Source organism: Danio rerio, chromosome 20 (assembly GCF_049306965.1).
Source record: "Danio rerio strain Tuebingen ecotype United States chromosome 20, GRCz12tu, whole genome shotgun sequence".
Taxonomy (NCBI): Eukaryota; Metazoa; Chordata; class Actinopteri; order Cypriniformes; family Danionidae; genus Danio; species Danio rerio.
Genome location: NC_133195.1, coordinates 44,826,425 through 44,846,130, shown reverse-complemented (window position 1 = coordinate 44,846,130; position 19,706 = coordinate 44,826,425). Strand labels below are relative to the sequence as shown.

General features: G+C 34.1%; 1 protein-coding gene across 4 annotated transcripts in view; it reads right to left on the bottom strand.

Annotated features, from left to right (window-relative positions):
* Positions 1-2,887, bottom strand: part of fam184ab (family with sequence similarity 184 member Ab) — a 250,893-nt gene extending 248,006 nt beyond the window's left edge. For all 4 annotated transcript variants that reach the window (XR_012396026.1, XR_012396027.1, XM_678210.10 and 1 more), the window contains exon 1: positions 2,267-2,887. Coding sequence is in view for 2 of the 4 variants with exons in the window: in XM_678210.10 (XP_683302.2) it covers positions 2,267-2,446 (180 nt within the window). In the remaining 2 variants the exon portion in view is untranslated. The remainder of the gene's footprint in view (positions 1-2,266) is intronic.
* Positions 2,888-19,706: the final 16,819 nt, after the last annotated feature.

The following is a 19,706-nucleotide window of genomic DNA, read 5'->3' as shown; positions in this document are numbered from 1 at the left end:
TAAAATAACATTGAAATTTTAACTATGATTCCCATAATGAAGTTAAAAAAAAATTGGAAAAACAAATTAATTGTAATTCTTATTCAGCGTTTTTGAGAAACACAAGTTGCCTAATTTTAATGTTTGTTTTAATAAAATAGTCCATAAGCCAATTTTGATTTATTCTTTTATATGTAAGCAGTAAAGGTTAATCACAAACATTAAATATAAATTCATGATTATTATTTTTATAGACATTGTTGAAATTTTAATTATAAGTCCTCATAATATATTATAGCTAAAAAAGACAGCAATACTGAAGTTCTCATTCAATACTTTTGAGAAAAAGTAATGCAAATGTATATTTCAATAAAATACTGCCCATAGCAGACAATTTTGATTTATTTTTAGATATCTCACCAGTATAGGTTAATTACAAACATTAAACGTGAATTAAATTGTAATTGTAAGTTCTCATAATGTATTTAAGCTAAACAAATTGAAAAAGTAATCTTTGAAATTCTTATTCAATGTTTATTGCAAGTAATTTAGATGTATATTAAAAAATACCCCATCATATCAGCCAATTTAGATTTCTTTAATATTTGTGAGCAGTATAGGTTAAATACAAACATTAAATATGAATTCAATATAATTGAAAGTAATTCAAATGTACATGTATATTTTAAGAAAATTCTCACCCATATCAGACAATTTTGATTTATTTTTATATATGTAAGTAGTATGAGTTAATTTGAATGTGAATTCAATATGACTATTTCTATCAATTATCATTGACAATTTACTTATGAATCCTCATAATATACTACAGCTAAAAAAAAATTTGACAGCAATAATTGAAATTCTCATTCAACTTTTTGAGAAACTAAAGTAATTCAAACGTATATTTGAATAAAATACTCCATATTAGCCAATTTTATTTTATTTTTATATTTGTAAGCAGTATAGGTTAATCACAAATATTAAATAAAAATTCAATATGATTATTTCTATAAAATATTGTTGAAAATGTAATAAGTTCTCATAATGTATTACAGCTAAAAAGAATTAACAACGCAATAATTGAAATTCTCCTTCGAAGTTTTTGAGAAACGCAAGTAATTTAAATGTATTTTTTAATAAAATATCCGTCCATATCAGCCAATTTTCATTTATTCATATATATGTAAGCTGTATAGGTTAAACAGAAACATTAAATAAAAATGTTATATAATTATTTCTATAAAATATAATTGAAAATGTAATAAGTTCTCAACCTATTATAGCTTAAAAAATTGACAATGCAATAATTGAAATTCTTTTCCTGTATTCAATATGATTATTTTAAAAAATATCATTGAAATGTTTAATTATAAGTTTCCATATTGTATTATAGCTAAAGAAATTGACAAAGCAACATTCAGAAATTCTCATTCAACGTTTTTGAGAAATGCAAGTAATTCAAACGTATATTTGAATAAAATACTCAAAGATATCAGCCAATTTTGATTTATTTTTAAATATGTAAGCAATAAATGTTAATCTCAAACATCAAATATGAAATCAATATGACAAATTCTAACAAATATCACAAAAAATTGAATTGTAAGTTCTCATAATTATAGCTAAACAAATTGACTAAGCAATAATTGAAATTCTCATTTAATGTTTTACGCAAGTAATTCAGATGTATATTGAATATAATGCTCCATATGTGCCAACTTTAATTTATTAATATATATGTAAGTAGGTTAATTACAAACATTAAATATGAATTCAGTATGAAATATCGTTAAAAATGTAATTATAAGTCCTCATAATATATTATAGCTAAAAAAAAGAAAGCAATAACTGATGTTCTTACTCAACACATTTTTGAGAAATAAAAGTAATTCAAATGTATATTTTAGTAAAATACTTAACCAAATCGGACAATTTTGATTTATTTTTATGTCTTAGCAGTATATTTTAATCACAAACATTAAATACAAATTTAATATGATTATTTTTCATAAAATATCGTTAAAATGTAATGATAAATTCTCAATTGACAACGCAATAATTGAAATTCTCCAACGTTTTTGAGGAAAACAAGTAATTCAAATGTTTATTTTAATAAAACATTCGCCCAAATCAGCCTATTTTGACCTCATCTACGCATTCTGGAGTTAATCTGAACTGAAGGCCAGCCTGTTGTCATTTTGACCGGGGTCTCCGGCACCTCCAATGCGCATCGCTCAGCCAGCACACATGGCATTACGCATCCCCAAAAGGCGCTCAAAATTACCTTGGTCAGCTGCGCGATCTTCTTGCTCATCTTCAGATGCAGGTCCTGCGTGTACTCGAGGGTTAAACCGGACGGGAAGGACGTGCTGGTGGATGTTGAAGTGGAGGTGCTGTTATATTTCCCCGTCGATGCGCTGCCAGCGGGGTTGTAATAGTGCTGCCAGCCCGCTCCAGTCGCCATCTTCACGATATTATATTACTATGCCTGTAATATAAAGACTGTAACGGCAAATGGGTAAAAGGCAGATGATCCTCCGATCCCGATAAAGCGAAGAAGAAGAGGAAGAATAAAAAATAGACGTTAATCCACAATAGTCATTATTTCATCCGGATTAAAAATGTGTCTGTGAGAAAGAAGGTGGGAAGAGATGAGAGGCAGTTTAACCACACATTTCGTCGCTTCTTCTGAACTGACAGTTGATTTATTTGAGGAATACATCAAATGTTTTTTGGATCCCCGGCAGGTGCGTCGCGTTTAAATGGCCGACGGCGCGCGTCCAGACGCCGCTCGTATTTGGGAAGCGAGAGCCGGTGCAGGTGTGATCCAGGACCGAGGCATATCTGTCGGATCCCGTGTGTGTGTCTGTCTGTGTGTGTGTGTGTCGAGCGGTGTTGCTGCACTGAGTCTGTTACCATGGATCATCTCAACAGTTTACATTATGCCAGTGACGTCAGTTCCGTTGGTCACGGTTTTCTTTTGATCTCCGCCTCCTGTCTGTCCTTCGCTTTATTTTCTCTTTTTTAGATGTGATGTAATGTACAAGTCGTTAAAAAATACGATTTTTGGAAAAGTTCTGGTAGGTGGACAGGAGCTAAAAATAAAGCACTATGCCAGGCTATTATTGTTTACAATAAAAAAGTCATTCAAATGCATGTCTAATAATAATAATAATAATAATAATAATAATAATAATAATAATAATAATAATAATAATAATAATAATACTTCTAGTAATAATAATAATAATAATAATTATTACTATTATTATTAATAATATTATTCATTCATTCATTTTCTTTTCGGCTTAGTCCCTTTATTAATCTAGGGTCGCCACAGCGGAATGAACCGCCAACTTATCCATCATACGTATGTTTTATGCAGCGGATGCCCTTCCAGCTGCAACCCATCTCTGGGAAACATCCACACAAACCCATTCACACACATGCACTATGAACAATTTAACCTACCCTATTCACCAGTACTGCATGTCTTTGGACTGTGGGGGAAACCGGAGCACCCGGAGGAAACCCACGCGAACGCAGGGAGAACATGCAAACTCCACACAGAAACGCCAACTGACCCGGCCGAGGCTCAAACCAGCGACCTTCTTGCTGTGAGGCGACAGCACTACCTACTGCTACTGCGCCACTGCATTGCCATAATAATAATAATAATAATAATATAATAATAATAATTATTATTATACATATGTTTTTAGCTGAATTTGGAGAGTAAACCAACTATTTAACAAAAGAGATAATAAACTATTAAATACTATGTATGCCTAAATGTGTATGTATATATATATATATATATATATATATATATATATATATATATATATATATATATATATATATATATATATACTGTAAAATATTAAATGATCAGTTAGTCATGTTTTTAGTTCATTTTAACTTATTAAATTAAGTTAATCATGTTCTAACTTAATTTTATAAGTTAAGCAAGCTGTTTTAAGTCAGTTTAACATAATATAAGTTCAATGGATTCATAAGGCTAATTTGATTCAGCTTAAAAGTTTAAGTCAAGCAGGATTTTTTTTTAGTGTAGTACCAATTACCGCTATTAAATACCGGCTTATGACCTGCCTATTATTAAGATAATGGCTTTTTATTAAACAATAGGGTATATGCGGAGCTAGTGTTTCTTCACATACTGATAAACTTCCAGTTAATGGTTATTGTGACTTTTTTTCTATTTTATACGGTTCATTTTACAGTATTAAAGTTGTAATGTAATTAAAATACAATAAATAGATTTTGCCATTCATTTAGTTGCTCAAGCGTAAAACAAGACAAAAAGCCGTTTACATGCACGTGCCTATCAGACCATCGGCAGACTATCGCAGAAGCTCCATTGAATATTCTTTTTTTTCAGCTTAATCCCTTTATTAATTAGGGGTCGCCACAGTGGCAAGATTTTACGCAGCAGATGCCTTTCCAGCTGCAACCCAACTCTGGGAAACTCCCATAAACACTGATTCACACACACACTCATACACTACGGTCAATTTTAGCATACCCAGTTCACCTGAACCGCATGTCTTTGGACTTGTGGGGGAAACCGGAGCTCCCGGAGGTAACCCACATGAACACTGGGAGAACATGCAAACTCCACACAGAAACACCAACTAACCCAGCCGAGGCTCGAACCATAGCGACCTTCTTGCTGTGAGGCGAAAGTGGTACCCACTGCACCATTGTGTCCCCTCATTGAATATACTGGGGTAAAATAAATGTTCCTGTTTTAAAGACTAAAGTCTAAAGTCAAGCGCAGAGCGTGTTAGTTGTGCGCCTATGTGGGTTCAAATGCCTACACATTGCTTAAGAGTGAAGGCGGGGCTCCTCACTGCAAAACCAAGATGTTATGTCTTAGTCTGCTACAATGACTGTAAAACATATATTTATTTAACATATGTTTATTTCTCTTCAAAATAACTGACTGCTATGACAGTTTTAAATAAACAACAATACAACGCACTCATGTTAAAAAAAAAAATTAAGGTTAATATCATTAGCGTACATAAGCAATTGTTTTATTGTCTAGAACAAATCACTGTTATACAATAACTTGCCTAATTACCCTAACTTTACCCTAATTAACTTATAGTTAAGCCTTTAAAGTGCACTTTAAGCGGAATACTAGTATCTTAAAAATATGTAGTATTAAAATAGTTATTAAAACTATTATGTTAGAAATGTGATTCTAAATAAAAAACTATATATACATATATACACATATATATATATATATATATATATATATATATATATATATATATATATATATATATATATATATATATATATATAAAGAGAGTGTCAATATATATATATTGACACTCTTTTTACTTATTACCAGAATTCTATTGGCCATATCAGTCATTCCAATCATTTTCATGGCCTATTAAAACATTGTCTCATCATATTTATATTTAAAGCTTATATTGCATATTACAATTAAGTATAGAATATATATCATCATATTTTATGATGTCATTACCTAAAATTGTGATATTTTTAGTAATACAGTCTATAAATGTGTATGAGTTAGGCTACTAAACCACTTAAGCTGCACCTCACTTTCAATTCGCAATTGGGAGAGTACGATTTTTTTTCGCAGAACTTATCTTGTTTTAAAAGACAGAAACAGCTCCAAAAGCCTAAACACAGATGTTAGGCATTATTTTATTAAAAAAATATATTTTATTTTATCACAAAATTGAATTATTTTAAGATTTTAGATGACACATTGATGTTTGTAATTATTATGAACACAAGGCTTTGCCTGTGCATATATGCATATGCGCCTGCAGGATCTTATTCCAAGGTACGCACAAATACAGCACAGAACTAGCAATGAGAGGTAACAAAATCAGTTGAATAGTTTTGATTTCATTTGTATTTTAAATTAATTGATATTTTTTTGGACAGCATGAAGGAATTGTGTGAAACCCTGCATTTTTTCCAGGTCGTTAAAGATAACGATGTAATTTGTAAAATTCAAAACCATTTCATCATTAACTTTTTTTTTTAATAATAGATTTATCTCGAAGGCACACAATGTACCTGCAATTACAAGCACCCATGAAGTATACCAACATTATTACACAAGGGCAGCACATTTAGTAAAGATCTATTTCATCATTCTCAGTTGCCTATATGCCTATGGTTATGTCTGAGATGGCTTGAAAATATGGTCCAAAGAATGAATCACCTTGGGAGAGCAGGTACTGTCACAAAAGACAAGTGATAAACGGCCTGCTATTGTTATTCTCCAGCTAGCCTTACATGGCAAAGCCCATAGAGAGAGCTGCATTTCAGCACACATAATACCAGTGTGTTGTTTGCTTGTGTTGTTGGTGTTGAATATGCACCTACTGGATTTAGCAGTCTCACAGGAAGCCGAGATTATTATTTAGTATGCTAAATTAACCCACCTCAGAGGCACGGCAAAACTCTAGCATTTTTAGATAGTCAACTATCGTGCAAAATCTCTCTAGAAGTACTGTAAGAGCTTTAAAAAAACATAATTTGATATCCTTTTTTTTTTACACTTAATATATGCAAATGTTTTGCAAAAAAGCAAATGGGAATGCTCTTATAAGTCCAACTTACTCTGGGGCTCAATTAAATATGACTGACTGCACATCGCTGGCAAAACCGCTGCCTTGCCACACTTTAGTTCCTCTTTTGCAATGAGTTAGGAACCACACTGAGACATGCATAATCTAAAAGAAAATGAGAAATGCTGAAGTAATACACTGGAAATTAGAACTACAGTTGTACACGAAGGAGAAAGTTGCAGTTCATGAAGCACAAGAGCTTATTTGACTGCAGAGCGCAGGGTACAAACATGAATAATTAATCAATAAATGGCTCACATCAATCACTTTTGAACAGGTCTACACTTTTTTACTTACAATGTGTTAAACTTTTTCAGTTACAATGTCTAAGATTTTTTTTTTTTTTTTTTACGGTGTAATAATTTTAATGATGAATGCTGCTTTTTTTTGGCATTATAATGTACATAAATAAAATCCATGTTCAAGTCTGTCACCTATTCACAACAGCATGAAACAACTTTCTAAAAAGCATCTGTATCATGATATATATTTTATTTTAATATTTAATAGTTTTTAAATTTACCGTGAAACCCAACAGTCAACTTTATCAAATGAAATGAGTGTAGTTAACTCAAAATTGACTGAAAGTTAATTGTACTTATTTGAAAAGAGTTTGGAACTCAGTGTTGAAGGTAATGAGTTAATTAAATACCTCATTACTTCAATTTAAATGGAGTAAGTTTACAGTATTCATATAGATTAGTTTTTTAACTCAAATGGTTTGTTGCAATCAGTTTCCTCAAACGGTTTGAGTTGCCTTAACTAATTGGGTTTTACAGTACCCAGTTGGTTTGAGTTCTCCTCATTTATAGGGTATTACTGTGCTCAAATTGCTTCATTACTCAAATGGATTAAGTTCACAGTACTCATTAGGATTATTTTTTGAACTCAAAGGGTTTGTTACCATAACTTATTGGGTTTTGCAGTGTTCTGATTTAGTTTTTTTTATTTTTGCTTTGCTTTGTTTATTTTTTGTGTTATTTGACATTGTGCTATTTGTGTTATTTATTTAAGTTTTATTGTCATTTTTCATTTTATTTGTAATGATCTCAGTTTTGGAACATCAAATTAAACTAAATTCAAATGAAATTAAATTAGTTGAGTTTGGTTTATACATTTAGCTATATAAATCATATTTCATATATATATATATATATATATATATATATATATATATATATATATATATATATATATATATATATATATATATATATATATAGTTATATAGTTATATATAGTTATAGTTGAGGTCAGAATTATTAGCCCCCCTTTGAATATTTTAATTTTTTAGATATTTCCTAAATGATGTTTAACAGGGCAAAGAAATTTTCAGTGTATGTCTGATAATATTTTTTTCTTCTGGACAGAGTCTTTTTTGTTTTATTTCGGCTAGAAGAAAAGCAGTTTTTAATTTTTTTTAAACAATCTTAGGGACAAAATTATTAGCCCCTTTAAGCTGCCTTTTTTTTTCCGACAGTCTACATACAAACCATCATTATACAATAACTTGCCTAATTATCCTAACCTGCCTTGTTAACCTAATTAACCTAACTAAGCCTTTAAATGTCACATTAAGCTGTATAGAAGTGTCTGGAAAAAGATCTAGTCAAATATTATTTACTGTCATCATGGCAAAGATAAAATAAATCTGTTATTAGAAATGAGTTAAAACTATTATGTTTAGAAATGTGTTGAAAAAAATCATCTCTCAATTAAACAGAAATTGGGGGAAAAATTAAACAGGAGGGCTAATAATTCAGGGGGGCTAATATATATATATATATATATATATATATATATATATATATAGAGTATCGACTGCCATAAGCTTGGAGGACTGCATTCATACATCTCTGCAATGACTCAAATAACTTATTAATAAAGTCATCTAGAAGGGAAATAAAAGTGTCCTTGCCTGATTCCCAGAGTTCATTAAGATTATTTGAATGCATCTTCAATGCCTCCTGCCTCCTCTTTCATCTTACCCCACACATGCTCGATAACGTTCATGTCTGGTGACTTGGCTGGCCAATCCTGGACCACCTTGACCTTCTTTGCTTTTAGGAACTTTGATATGGAGGCTGAAGTATGAGGAGAAACGCTATCCTGCTGAAGCGAGCGCTATCCTGCCCTCTCCTGTGGTTTATAATGTAATGGGCAGCACAATGATTGTTGAACAAACTGTTGATGTCATCCACTCTGCAGATCTCTGGCCCACCCCCATACTGAATGTAACCCCAAACCATGATTTTTTCTTCATCAAACTTGACTGATTTCTGTGAGAATCTTGGGTCCATGCGGGTTCCAGTAAGTCTTGTGCAGTGTATACAGTTCAACAGATGATTCATGGGAAAAATCTACCTTCTGCCACTTTTCCAAATTATCAAGTCAAGTTATTATTTGTTGCTCTTACACCTGGGATCGACAACAAGTCTTTTGTCAGGTAGTGCACATCCCTTTTAAATTGTTAAAATCACACATTACTAATCTAAAATTGAGTTTGATCTATTTACAGTAAGAAATCTACAAAATATCTCCATGGAACGTGATCTTGACTTGATATTCTAATAATTTTTTTGCCAAATAAATATATTTTTGACTCATATAATGTATTTTTGGTTAATTGCAACATAAACTGTATTTATATTTAATCATATAAACTTACAACTGGCATTTGTTTTGCAACAATGTGACCAAATACTGTTCTGTTTACACAAAATGGCATATTCTTTTCTTTGAATATGTCTATTTTATAATACAAATGAGGGCTTGAAATTGCAGTCCTTGCACAGAGGACGCTGCATTCAGCTGAGTTGAGTTGCTAGGCGATGATCTGCTGAAGGCTGCCATCAAACGTTGAAATAAGTGCACAGAGATAAGTAGCCTACAACAATTTTCCTGCTGCTTTTTTCCTTGAGTCTTTTTTAAAACTACTCTCTGACCTTCTGAACCCTTAAAAGAAGTGTATAATAACATTTTCATCGCCTCAACACTGTCAGTCATGTGAATTTACAATCTTTTGTGAATCTCTCCTCAACCGTTCAGTTGCATGTGTTCTGAACGCCCTTAAAGACAATCAGCCTTTTATTTCTGATAGTTAGAGTAGCTTCTAAGCAGTTAACCTCATCTACCGTCATCCTGCTGCTTCACGTCGTCATGCTGAGGCTCATGGGACTCTCCACACTCCTGTGATCATGTTGAGTGGCTATTTCCCTGTCATTGCAAAATTGCATGAGAGGAAAATTATACATACAAGCAGGATTCCTGTAGGCATGTCAGGGCAGGTTGCCCTTCATTTACCACAGGTGGTCTGTGAAGTGGATTCTGCTTTTAAAAGATGCACATACATGCCCATCAAGATATACTAGAAACACTGCTGTTCAAACTTGAAAATTAGTGACACTTAAATGTAATAGATATGAAGTAAAACAAAACAAAGTTCCACTTTTCACACTGACACTTTCACTTTCAGGAGTTTGGTTATAAATCTGTGTTGTATCTGATGTGCAAGTTGCTAAAGTCTTTTTAAAAGGAACCTTTATGTACCTTTTTACAAGATGTAAGACAAGTCTTTGAAGTTTGAATATGTATGTGAAGTTACAGCTCAAAATACCCCACAAATAAAGTTGTATAAACCTTACAAACTATGTAATAAACATATAAAGTGAGAGTGTCAAAGTATTTCTGCAGACTGTTTTTATGAAAAGATGCCAAAAGAGGCTGGCTGTATTCACAAACTGTTGCCACACAACTTTGTTTACCCCTTTTAAATGTGATTCTCGCATGACAAATTTAAAGTTTTAACACATAAGACCTCTTGCACACAGTGTGCTCAGATTTATACAGTAGCTTACATGCACTCACCGGCCACTTTATTAGGCACACCTGTCCAACTGTTCATAACGCAAATTTCCAAGTAGCCGATCACATGACAGCAACTCAATGCATTTAGACATGTAGACATGGTCAAGACGATCTGCTGCAGTCCAAACCGAGCATCAGAATGGGGAAAAAAGGTGATTTAAGAGACTTTGAACGTGGCATGGTTGTTGGTCCTAGACGGGCTGGTCTGAGTATTTCAGAAACTGCTGATCTACTGGGATGTGCACGCACAACCATCTGTAGGGTTTACAGAGAATGGTCTGAAAAAAAGAAAATATCCAGTGAGTGGCTATTTTGTGGGCGCAAATGCCTTGTTGATGCCAGAGGTCAGAGGAGAATGGCCAGACTGGTTCCAGCTGATAGAAAGCTAACAGTAACTCAACAACAACTGAGTCACTCATCACAACTGAGGTATGCAGAAGAGCATCTCTGAACACATAACACATCTAACCTTAAGGAGGATGGTCTACAGCAGCACAAGACCACACCAGGTGCCACTCCTGTGAACTAAGAACAGGAAACTGAGGCTACAATTCCCACAGGCTCACCAAAATTGGACAATAGAAGATTGAAAAAAATGTTGCCTGGTCTGATGAGTCTCAATTTCTGCTGCGACATTCGGATGGGGTCAGAATTTGGCATCGAAAACATGAAAGCTTAGATTCATGATTCAAGCTGGTGATGTCAGTGTAATGGTGTGGGGGATAATTTCTTGGTACACTTTGTGTTCATTAGTACCAATTGAGCATCGCGTCCACGCCACAGCCTACCTGAGTATTGTTGCTGACCATGTCCATCACTTTATGACCACAGTGTACCCATCTTCTGATGGGTACTTCCAGCAGGATAATGCACCATTTCATAAAGCATGAATCATCTCAGACTGGTTTCTTGAACATGACAATGAGTTCACTGTACTCAAATGGCTTCCACAGTCCCCAGATCTCAATCCAATAGAGCACCTTTGGGATTTGGTGAAACGGGAGATTCGCATCACTTGCTGCAGATTTGTTGGCTGCACATCCATGAAGCGAATCTCCCATTCCACCACAAAGGTGCTCAATTGGATTTAGATTTGGTGAGGTATTTCTCTTTTTCGGACCATACTCTGTAAACCCTAGAGGTGGTTGTGCTTGAAAATATCAGTAGATCAGCCGTTTCTGAAATACTGAGACCAGTCCTTCTAGCATCAACAACCACACCACACTCAAAGTCACTTACAGTAAATCACATTTCTTTCTTATTCTGATCCTCAGTTTGGACTGCAGCAGATCGTCTTGACCATGGGCCTCATGTATCAACGCTGCGTACGCACAAAAACATTGCGTACGCCAGGTTTCACGCTCAGAATCGCTCACTTTTGGATTTACTAACAATGAACTGAACGTGGGAATGTGCGCAGCTTCACGGCAGCTTTCTGGCAGGCGTACGCACATTTTTTGTGCGTGTCTGTTTTATTTCCATTGGCGACTCCTAGAGGCAGTTGTGTTAAATTCCTCTCTACAAAGTGTCTGAGCCTTGCAATGGCAGCTGTATGAGACGGGTTCAGCAGGTATATAAGGTTTCCATACCATACATTTGACCAGCTAAACATTAAAGCACAATTTGCAGCAGTCGCCTGTTTTCCCAATGTAATCTGAGCGATCTACCGCACGCACATTGCTATAAAGACACTATCTGAAGATGAATTTGCATGCGTGAATCAAACATTTCCATTCAATAAATGTGCAAATAAAATATGATGCTTATTGATATGAAGTTATTGATTATTCCTACTTGTCTTTCTCGTGATAAATAGTTGGCAAAATCTGATATGTAGCGGGGGAAAAAACAAGAAAGAGTTCATCAGACGCTGGATTCGAGCCGAGTTCATGCTCGAACGTATAAATTCATGATCACATGCGTCTTACGAGTAGCGCCACTGAGACTGTCAAACGTCTTGCAACATTTTACAGATATAAATCACACTATTTCTTTATTTTAATGCACTCAGTGCGATATGTTCAGACCCAACTGTGTTGACCGCATCAGCTAAACTCTCCCACTCTATTTTTTTCTTTTGTTGTTAATTCCGGAGAACAAACGTGCAAATAACACCGCTTTTCTCCGGTCTACCTCCGAAAGCAGCACCTCCAATTCACATTCTGTTCAAAGTTTCTCTTTTTGCTTGATTTTGCCGTTGCTTTTTCGTTGGGTTTTGCCATTAGCATAGTCATTAGCATATTAATACAGGGGAGGAGGCAGGGAGGGGTTTTGTGCTCGTACATGTTGCGCTCAGTTTCACGTTCATTCAGATGTACAAAAGAATATGCGTGAGATTCGGCGTACGCAGTGTTTCATACATCTGAATTTTTTTCTGCGTACGCACATTTACAGCTTTGTGCGTACGCAATGTTTTAGTAAGATTTCCACGCAAGTCTTCGTACATGAGGCCCCATGTCTACATGACTTAATGCATTGAGTTAACGAGCAGTTGGACAGGTGTACCTGATAAAGTGGCTGGTGAGTGTATATAAATCCGTTTTAAGTTTTGAGGAACATTTATTAGCACATCTCTCTATTATAATTGTATTGCACTCCATTCTGTATACTTTACTCATCAATAATAATAATTTAAGCATATCACAAATATTATTGTGAGATTGATCAATATATATAAGTTTTTGATGTAAATACTCTGCCATACAGTCGTAAAGATCCCATTGGTTCACACTGTATCAGAATTGAACCTTATTTTTATTCATAACATTTGCAGTGATTGTATTTCCATTTCTTTTCAACACATAGTTGAACTTTATGCGCAAAGGTTTATTTGCAACAGGAAGTATTAGCGTTTACTATAAAGTGGCTTTTGACTAGTTTTCGAATCACATGTTTTTCAGGCTTTAGGATTTGTGAAAGGGTACCAGCAGGGGAAGAGAAATGAGATAGTCTCATGAGAAGCTTACGCAGTGTACTTTATAATGCTGATTTAAAGTACACATCACGCATGATGTCAGAGAGCAGCGGGGCGCAACATTTTTCACTTCATACTTGAGTAATGCAGTCTCTCTGCTGTTGTACATACCTTAATGAGGCCAAATGTGGAAAAAGAAACCCAATATGAAGTATGTGATTTAGCTTGAGTAATGCTGTTCTGTTGTAGCCTGTAAAATATATACACATGACTGTTATTTATTATTAATTATACAGTTATGCCTCATTTAAACTTCCTGACAGTTTAAGAAACAACCAATAATAACTTGACTTCTAGTTGGTCATTTGGTATTAAAAGTGGCTTATATGAAAGACAAAGGTCTCTAGATTACACTTATTTTACCAAAATAAAATATGTTCATGTCTTGATTTTTAGGTATTTAATTAGGACAGTAATGTCCGACTTTGCTTAGACAAAAGTCTTGTCACTTCACAGAAATAATGTACAGTATGGAATATAAAGTTATTGAACAGTGGAAAAAGAATGAATATTGTGTATGACTCCCGTGAGCTTGGAGGACTGCATCCATACATCTCTGCAATGACTCAAATTACTTATTAATAAAGTCATCTGGAACGGCAAAGAAAGCGTTCTTGCAGGAACCCAGAGTTCATCAAGATTCTTTGGATTCATCTTCAATGCCTCCATCTTACTCCAGAAATGCTTAATAATATTCATGTCTGGTGACTGGGCTGGCCAATCCTGGAACACCTTGACCTTCTTTGCTTTTGGGAACTTTGATGTGGAGGCTGAAGTATGAGAAGGAGCGCTATCCTGCTGAAGAATTTGCCTTCTCCTGTAGTTTGTAATGTAATGGGCAGCAAAAATGTCTTGATACCTCAGGTCGTGTATGTTGCCATCCACTCTGCAGATCTCTCGCACACCCCCATACTGAATGTAACCCCAAACCATGTTTTTTCTTTACCAAACTTGACTGATTTCAGTGAGAATTTTGGGTCCATGCAGATTCCAATAGGTCTTCTGCAATATTTGTGATGATTGGGATGCAGTTCAACAGATGATTCAAAGGAAAAATCTACCTTCTGCCACTTTTCCAAATGATGAACTAGAAGTCAAGTTATTATTTGTTGCTCTTACAACTGGGATTGACAACAAGACTTTTGTCAGGTTGGTAACGTCAAGCACGAAATTATTCATACCCCAGGCAAATTTTGACTTGAGTTTTTTTTAAATGTGAATATTCTATTATTTATATAATATTATGTGATATCATCTTAATATCTTATTTGTGTGAAGCTAAAAGTTTGTGTGAACTGTCCCTTTAAAATTGTTTATTTACAGTAGTGAAATCCACTCATTTAACAGTAGGGGGCTCTAAAGTCACACAACTACATATCCAGTTTCTTAATGATAAAGTAAGCAAAAGGCAATTGGCTGAAAGGGTACAGACGTTAAAGTACATGAGTTAAATGCACAGACATGCACTGGTTGGATTAAGTCATACATATTCATGTTGACTTGCCTTTCTGTCCACGTGATTCCTCTTGGCGCAGCATCAAACAGCGGTGAAGGGGTGACGGGCTCTCTTCTGCTTAAAGGCAAGTGTTGAAGCTTTGCTCTGCATCCCAATGTAATGCTGATGAGCCTCCAGAGACCCAAAGCATTAAGTCAGCATCTAAGAGCTGCAAAATAAGAAACAAATCTGAAAAATGCAAACTTTATTTTCAAAGAACGGGTTTCAGCCACATTTGCAAAGTTCAAAGGGAGGTTTGAGCTGTAAGAGAAATCTGTTTATGTTAGCCAATTATGAATTGAATACTAAAGAGATGTTTCTACTATTGTACCTATTATTTTTCTCAGTTAGGGCTTTTTTAAGAAAAATAATACAACTAATTTGATTATCTAATGATATTCTTCCAAGTTTAAAATACAAATTGTGTCATTTAGAGCATTTAATTTTTGGCAGAAAAAATCCCAATTGGTCAAAATAACAAATGTTATTTAGACTTTAGGTGAAACGCCAATACTATTGGGTTATTTTACCTGATTTTGACTGTTTTTAGTACTTATGATATATGATAATATTCTACACCCCTGATGCTACTCAATACCTAAAGCCAGCTATTAACTTACTAACTACTGATAAGCAGCTAATCAGTAATGGTTAGTAGTTTATTGAGCTAAAGGCAACCCAGGCTCATTAATAATATGTACCCTTATATACATTTCTGGAGAGCACCAAATACATCCCAAAAGGTATGTTATTATTGTTTTTTTTTTTTTTTTTGCTTTTTTTTTTGGCGCATCCACCAGAGGTTGCTGTGTACGCTTCCTCAGATCTTAAATTTCTCTTGCGATAGCCATTTGTGCTTGCTTGTCTCATGTAAATCCACTAGAGGTTGCTCTCGAATGACTGACTGACCAATCGACAATGTTTTTAAAAGCAATCCAGAAAAAAGAAAAGCCCTCGCAGCTGCCTGATTTTTACTACATTTTCATATCTTACCATGTGCTCACCCTGCTATTTACTTATTACTTATTTCTGGAACCATTCTTTGCCAGACTCGAACCATCGTGGTCAACTCCTCTTTGTGTCACAAGTCCGCCAACATACATGGCAAACTGATTACAGCGGAAAAGCCCCACGGAGGTAAGCAGTCAGGTAGTGCCAAAAGAAACAGAAGATGTCGGCATCATTCTGCCCCATATCGTTTGTTTTAACGACAAAATGCAGCCATACGTAGCTCTAGCTACATAATTTGCTCTTTTCAAAAATGTATATGTGGGGTACGTTTTCACAATGATCCTGTGTTGGCTAAAAATTAATCATTTAATAATATCGAGAATTGTACCTTACACTCAAAATAAAAGACATTGTTTCTGCTTGTTCAAACTACTTATTTAAAATACAAATGAGTAAAAACAACTAAGTTAACTAAGTTAACTAAGTTAACTTAAATGATTTGTGTCAGGAGAACGTGAAGGAATTCTGTGGAACACAGCTTTTTTATGTGTAGAATACAAATTGTTTTCATTTCTTGTAGTTGAAAATTAGAATTACTGTATTGCAACAAAATATTGATTTCAAAAGATGTTTGAAAATCTATTTTTCATTTTTTAAATAATTTTTTTTAAATCAAATCATGCTCTAAATGACAATCTATTTAAAATTTGAAAGAATTGTCATCAGTAGATTTTGCAGAACAAAACAAAAAATGCACTGTCAGACACTAATATATATAAATCTTCATGTGGTATCAAACTTGTTTCATGTTTGGACACTTTGTAATTTTATAGAAATGCCAAGTTTCTTATTTATTTTGTTTATTTATTATTTTTTACACAACACAATGTAAATGCCAAATTCTGTCTCTGAATATTTTAAGAAACAAATGAAGACTCATCTGTTTCATCAATACTTAATCATTTAATTGTCCAACAATAGCCACTTTATTTAAGGCGGGGAAAATAACTATTAAACATGTCATGTTTTTTCCCGGGAAAAATATTTAATAAAAACCCAAACAATACAAACATAAAAAAAAAAAAAAAATAAAATAAAATAAAATAAAAAATCTGACAAATTTGTAATGTGTAATACCAATAAAATGACACAAGGAGAAAGTTCTGAACTACTGAAATTTATTTAATACTTTATATAATAGGCTATTTTGGGGATAGCAGCTTAAAGACACCTCTCATATGGAGAATGAAGTCTCATGAATAGCTCAGGTGGGATTTTTTTTAGTTTAAAAATCTTGATCGTTCTGTGGGTCTATCGAATTTGATCTTTAATTTGTATTCTCTACTGGATTTAAGTCAGGAGATTGGCTTCCTACAAACACCATGTTAAAGGACTTAACAACAACAAGAACAATAATAAAAAATCAATTAATAATAATAATAATAATAAATAGACTCGTTATGGCATCTTGTTGCTCTCTGGAGATTTGAAGTGTTTTTAACCTTGTAAGTCAGTTTGGATAAAAGCATCTGCTAAATGAACACATTTAAATGCAAATGAGATTGATATAATCACTGACATCACTTTGAAACCCGTAACATTATTGAAACAGACTTATAGAGGTCCATTCCACTGGAATCCATCCACTCAATGTTCCTCCAATTTCTTAAAAGTGTTAATGCTGTCTTATCCCCAGAGCTGATCTAGACATCTCTGCAATAACAATGATTTTAACCCTCATCAGCTGAACGGTTGCAAATGACCATCATTGAGCACCTCTGCCTGAGGCACAAGAGAAATTACACCATTCGTTTCAGTCTCTGCTGAGATCTCACACTGGTCTCCATTCAATTAGCTGTCCTCAAAGAGACCTCAGAGTTTAGTTCATCTTTAGAGTTGCTGTTTTAGCAGCTGATTGTGGAAACTGTCATCTAAAACAATGCAAACTACACTCTTAGAAATAATCTGATATACAGTAGCTGTCACTGGGGTATTACAATAAAAGTACACTTTTGTACTTATAGGTACTAATTGATAAAACATCTTATTAGTCTGTCCCATTGCAACGACTGCAGAGGTTTTTAACAAAGGAAGTTAATAAACCAGCATATTCAGTTTTATCAGGAATTTGTATTATATATGAACTTATTAACTGAATATGTATTATATAACAACATAAAAAAACTTATCTAATTTATCTTGTGTTGATTTGTGGGTTGTTTTTATTTTTTTTCTCTTCTTATTTTTTTTTTTACTATAAAAATAGTCTTTGCTGCTGACATGGCATATATATATGTGTATATATTTTATACACAATAAAATATGATACGATATATGATACATCTTTAGTGTTCAACAGAAGAAAGAAAGTAAAACAGGTCTGAAACAAATAAAAGTTAAGTAAATGACACATTTTGGGTGAAATAATATCTTTTTTTATTTTGTATTGGATATAAGGTGATGTTTTTAATTGCATTGCTTTGATCATGTCAGTATGTATATCTGAGTTTCAGTAGTCATGTCAAAGCAGTAATTAAATCAACATACTATCATCTTAAAAACATTGAAAGAATTAGATCTTGTTCATGGTTTTATCACCAGCAGAGTAGATTACTGTTATGGACTCCTCACCAGCCTTCCCAAAAAAGACAGTTTCAGCTCATCTAGAATGCTGCTACCAGGATTCTGACTAAAACCAGAAAATCTGATCATATCACACCTGTCCCCAGGTCTTTACACTGGCTCCCATTTAGAGATCTGCGCAGGACTGAATTTTTAGTCCTGCTTCCGCTTGTTTCCACCAGGTTTTACTCTGCAACCGACCGCTCCCACCATAAATTCAGCCTTTGTTCACCCGCTGCCTCACCCACCCTGTTTTATAGCCGACCTGACCATTCACGTTTAATTTAGATCTGTTTTCCAAAATCTCATGTTTAGATTGGGTACTACCAAAAGAGAGAGATAACAGATACAACTGGTGGTTGTGCAAGGATTGTAGGTGTTTGCCCCTATGTGTTTAGACACAGAGAGTTCTGCACAGTGACAGCCGGTGACTCTTTCAAAGTCAGATTTACAAACATATCCTCTCAATATATTTGCTAACTACTGATTGTAATTCAGATATCATATCAGCATTATTTCTATACACATAACAGGTACATATTGTGCCAAAGAAAAATGTAAAATGTATAGCGATTAAATATGCCAAAAAATAAAAAATAAATAAAATAAATAAAATAAAATGCACTCAGCTGGATGCTACACAGTCCAGACAGTCTATAACAAGCAACACACAGCACCACGGCGGGTGTGCTCGCACTCTCTCTCTCTCGGGAATGTTATATAGACTGATCGTTCCCGTTCAAATTATGCCAGAGTTATCGACTGCAACTGCGTTTTATTTGAAGATTTATGCAGATCTCTACTCCCAGTTACATTCAGAAAATATTTATTAACAATAAGTATTAATAAATAAGTATTACTAAATGTCTATAAATCACTAAACGGCATATAGGACCTCAATACATTACGGATATGCTCACTGAATACAAACCTAACAGATCCTTCAGATCTTTAGGATCAAGTAAATGAGAAATTCCAAGCAGGGTGAATCAGCCTTCAGCTACTACACCCCCCGCTCCTGGAATCAGCTTTTAAAAATGATCAGATATGCTCCAACATTAGCTACATCCAAATCAAGACTAAAAATCAAAGGCATAGATTAGCTCTTGACATTGGTGGAGACAAACATCCCTGAAGCGCATGCATTGAACAGCACAAATTCTGT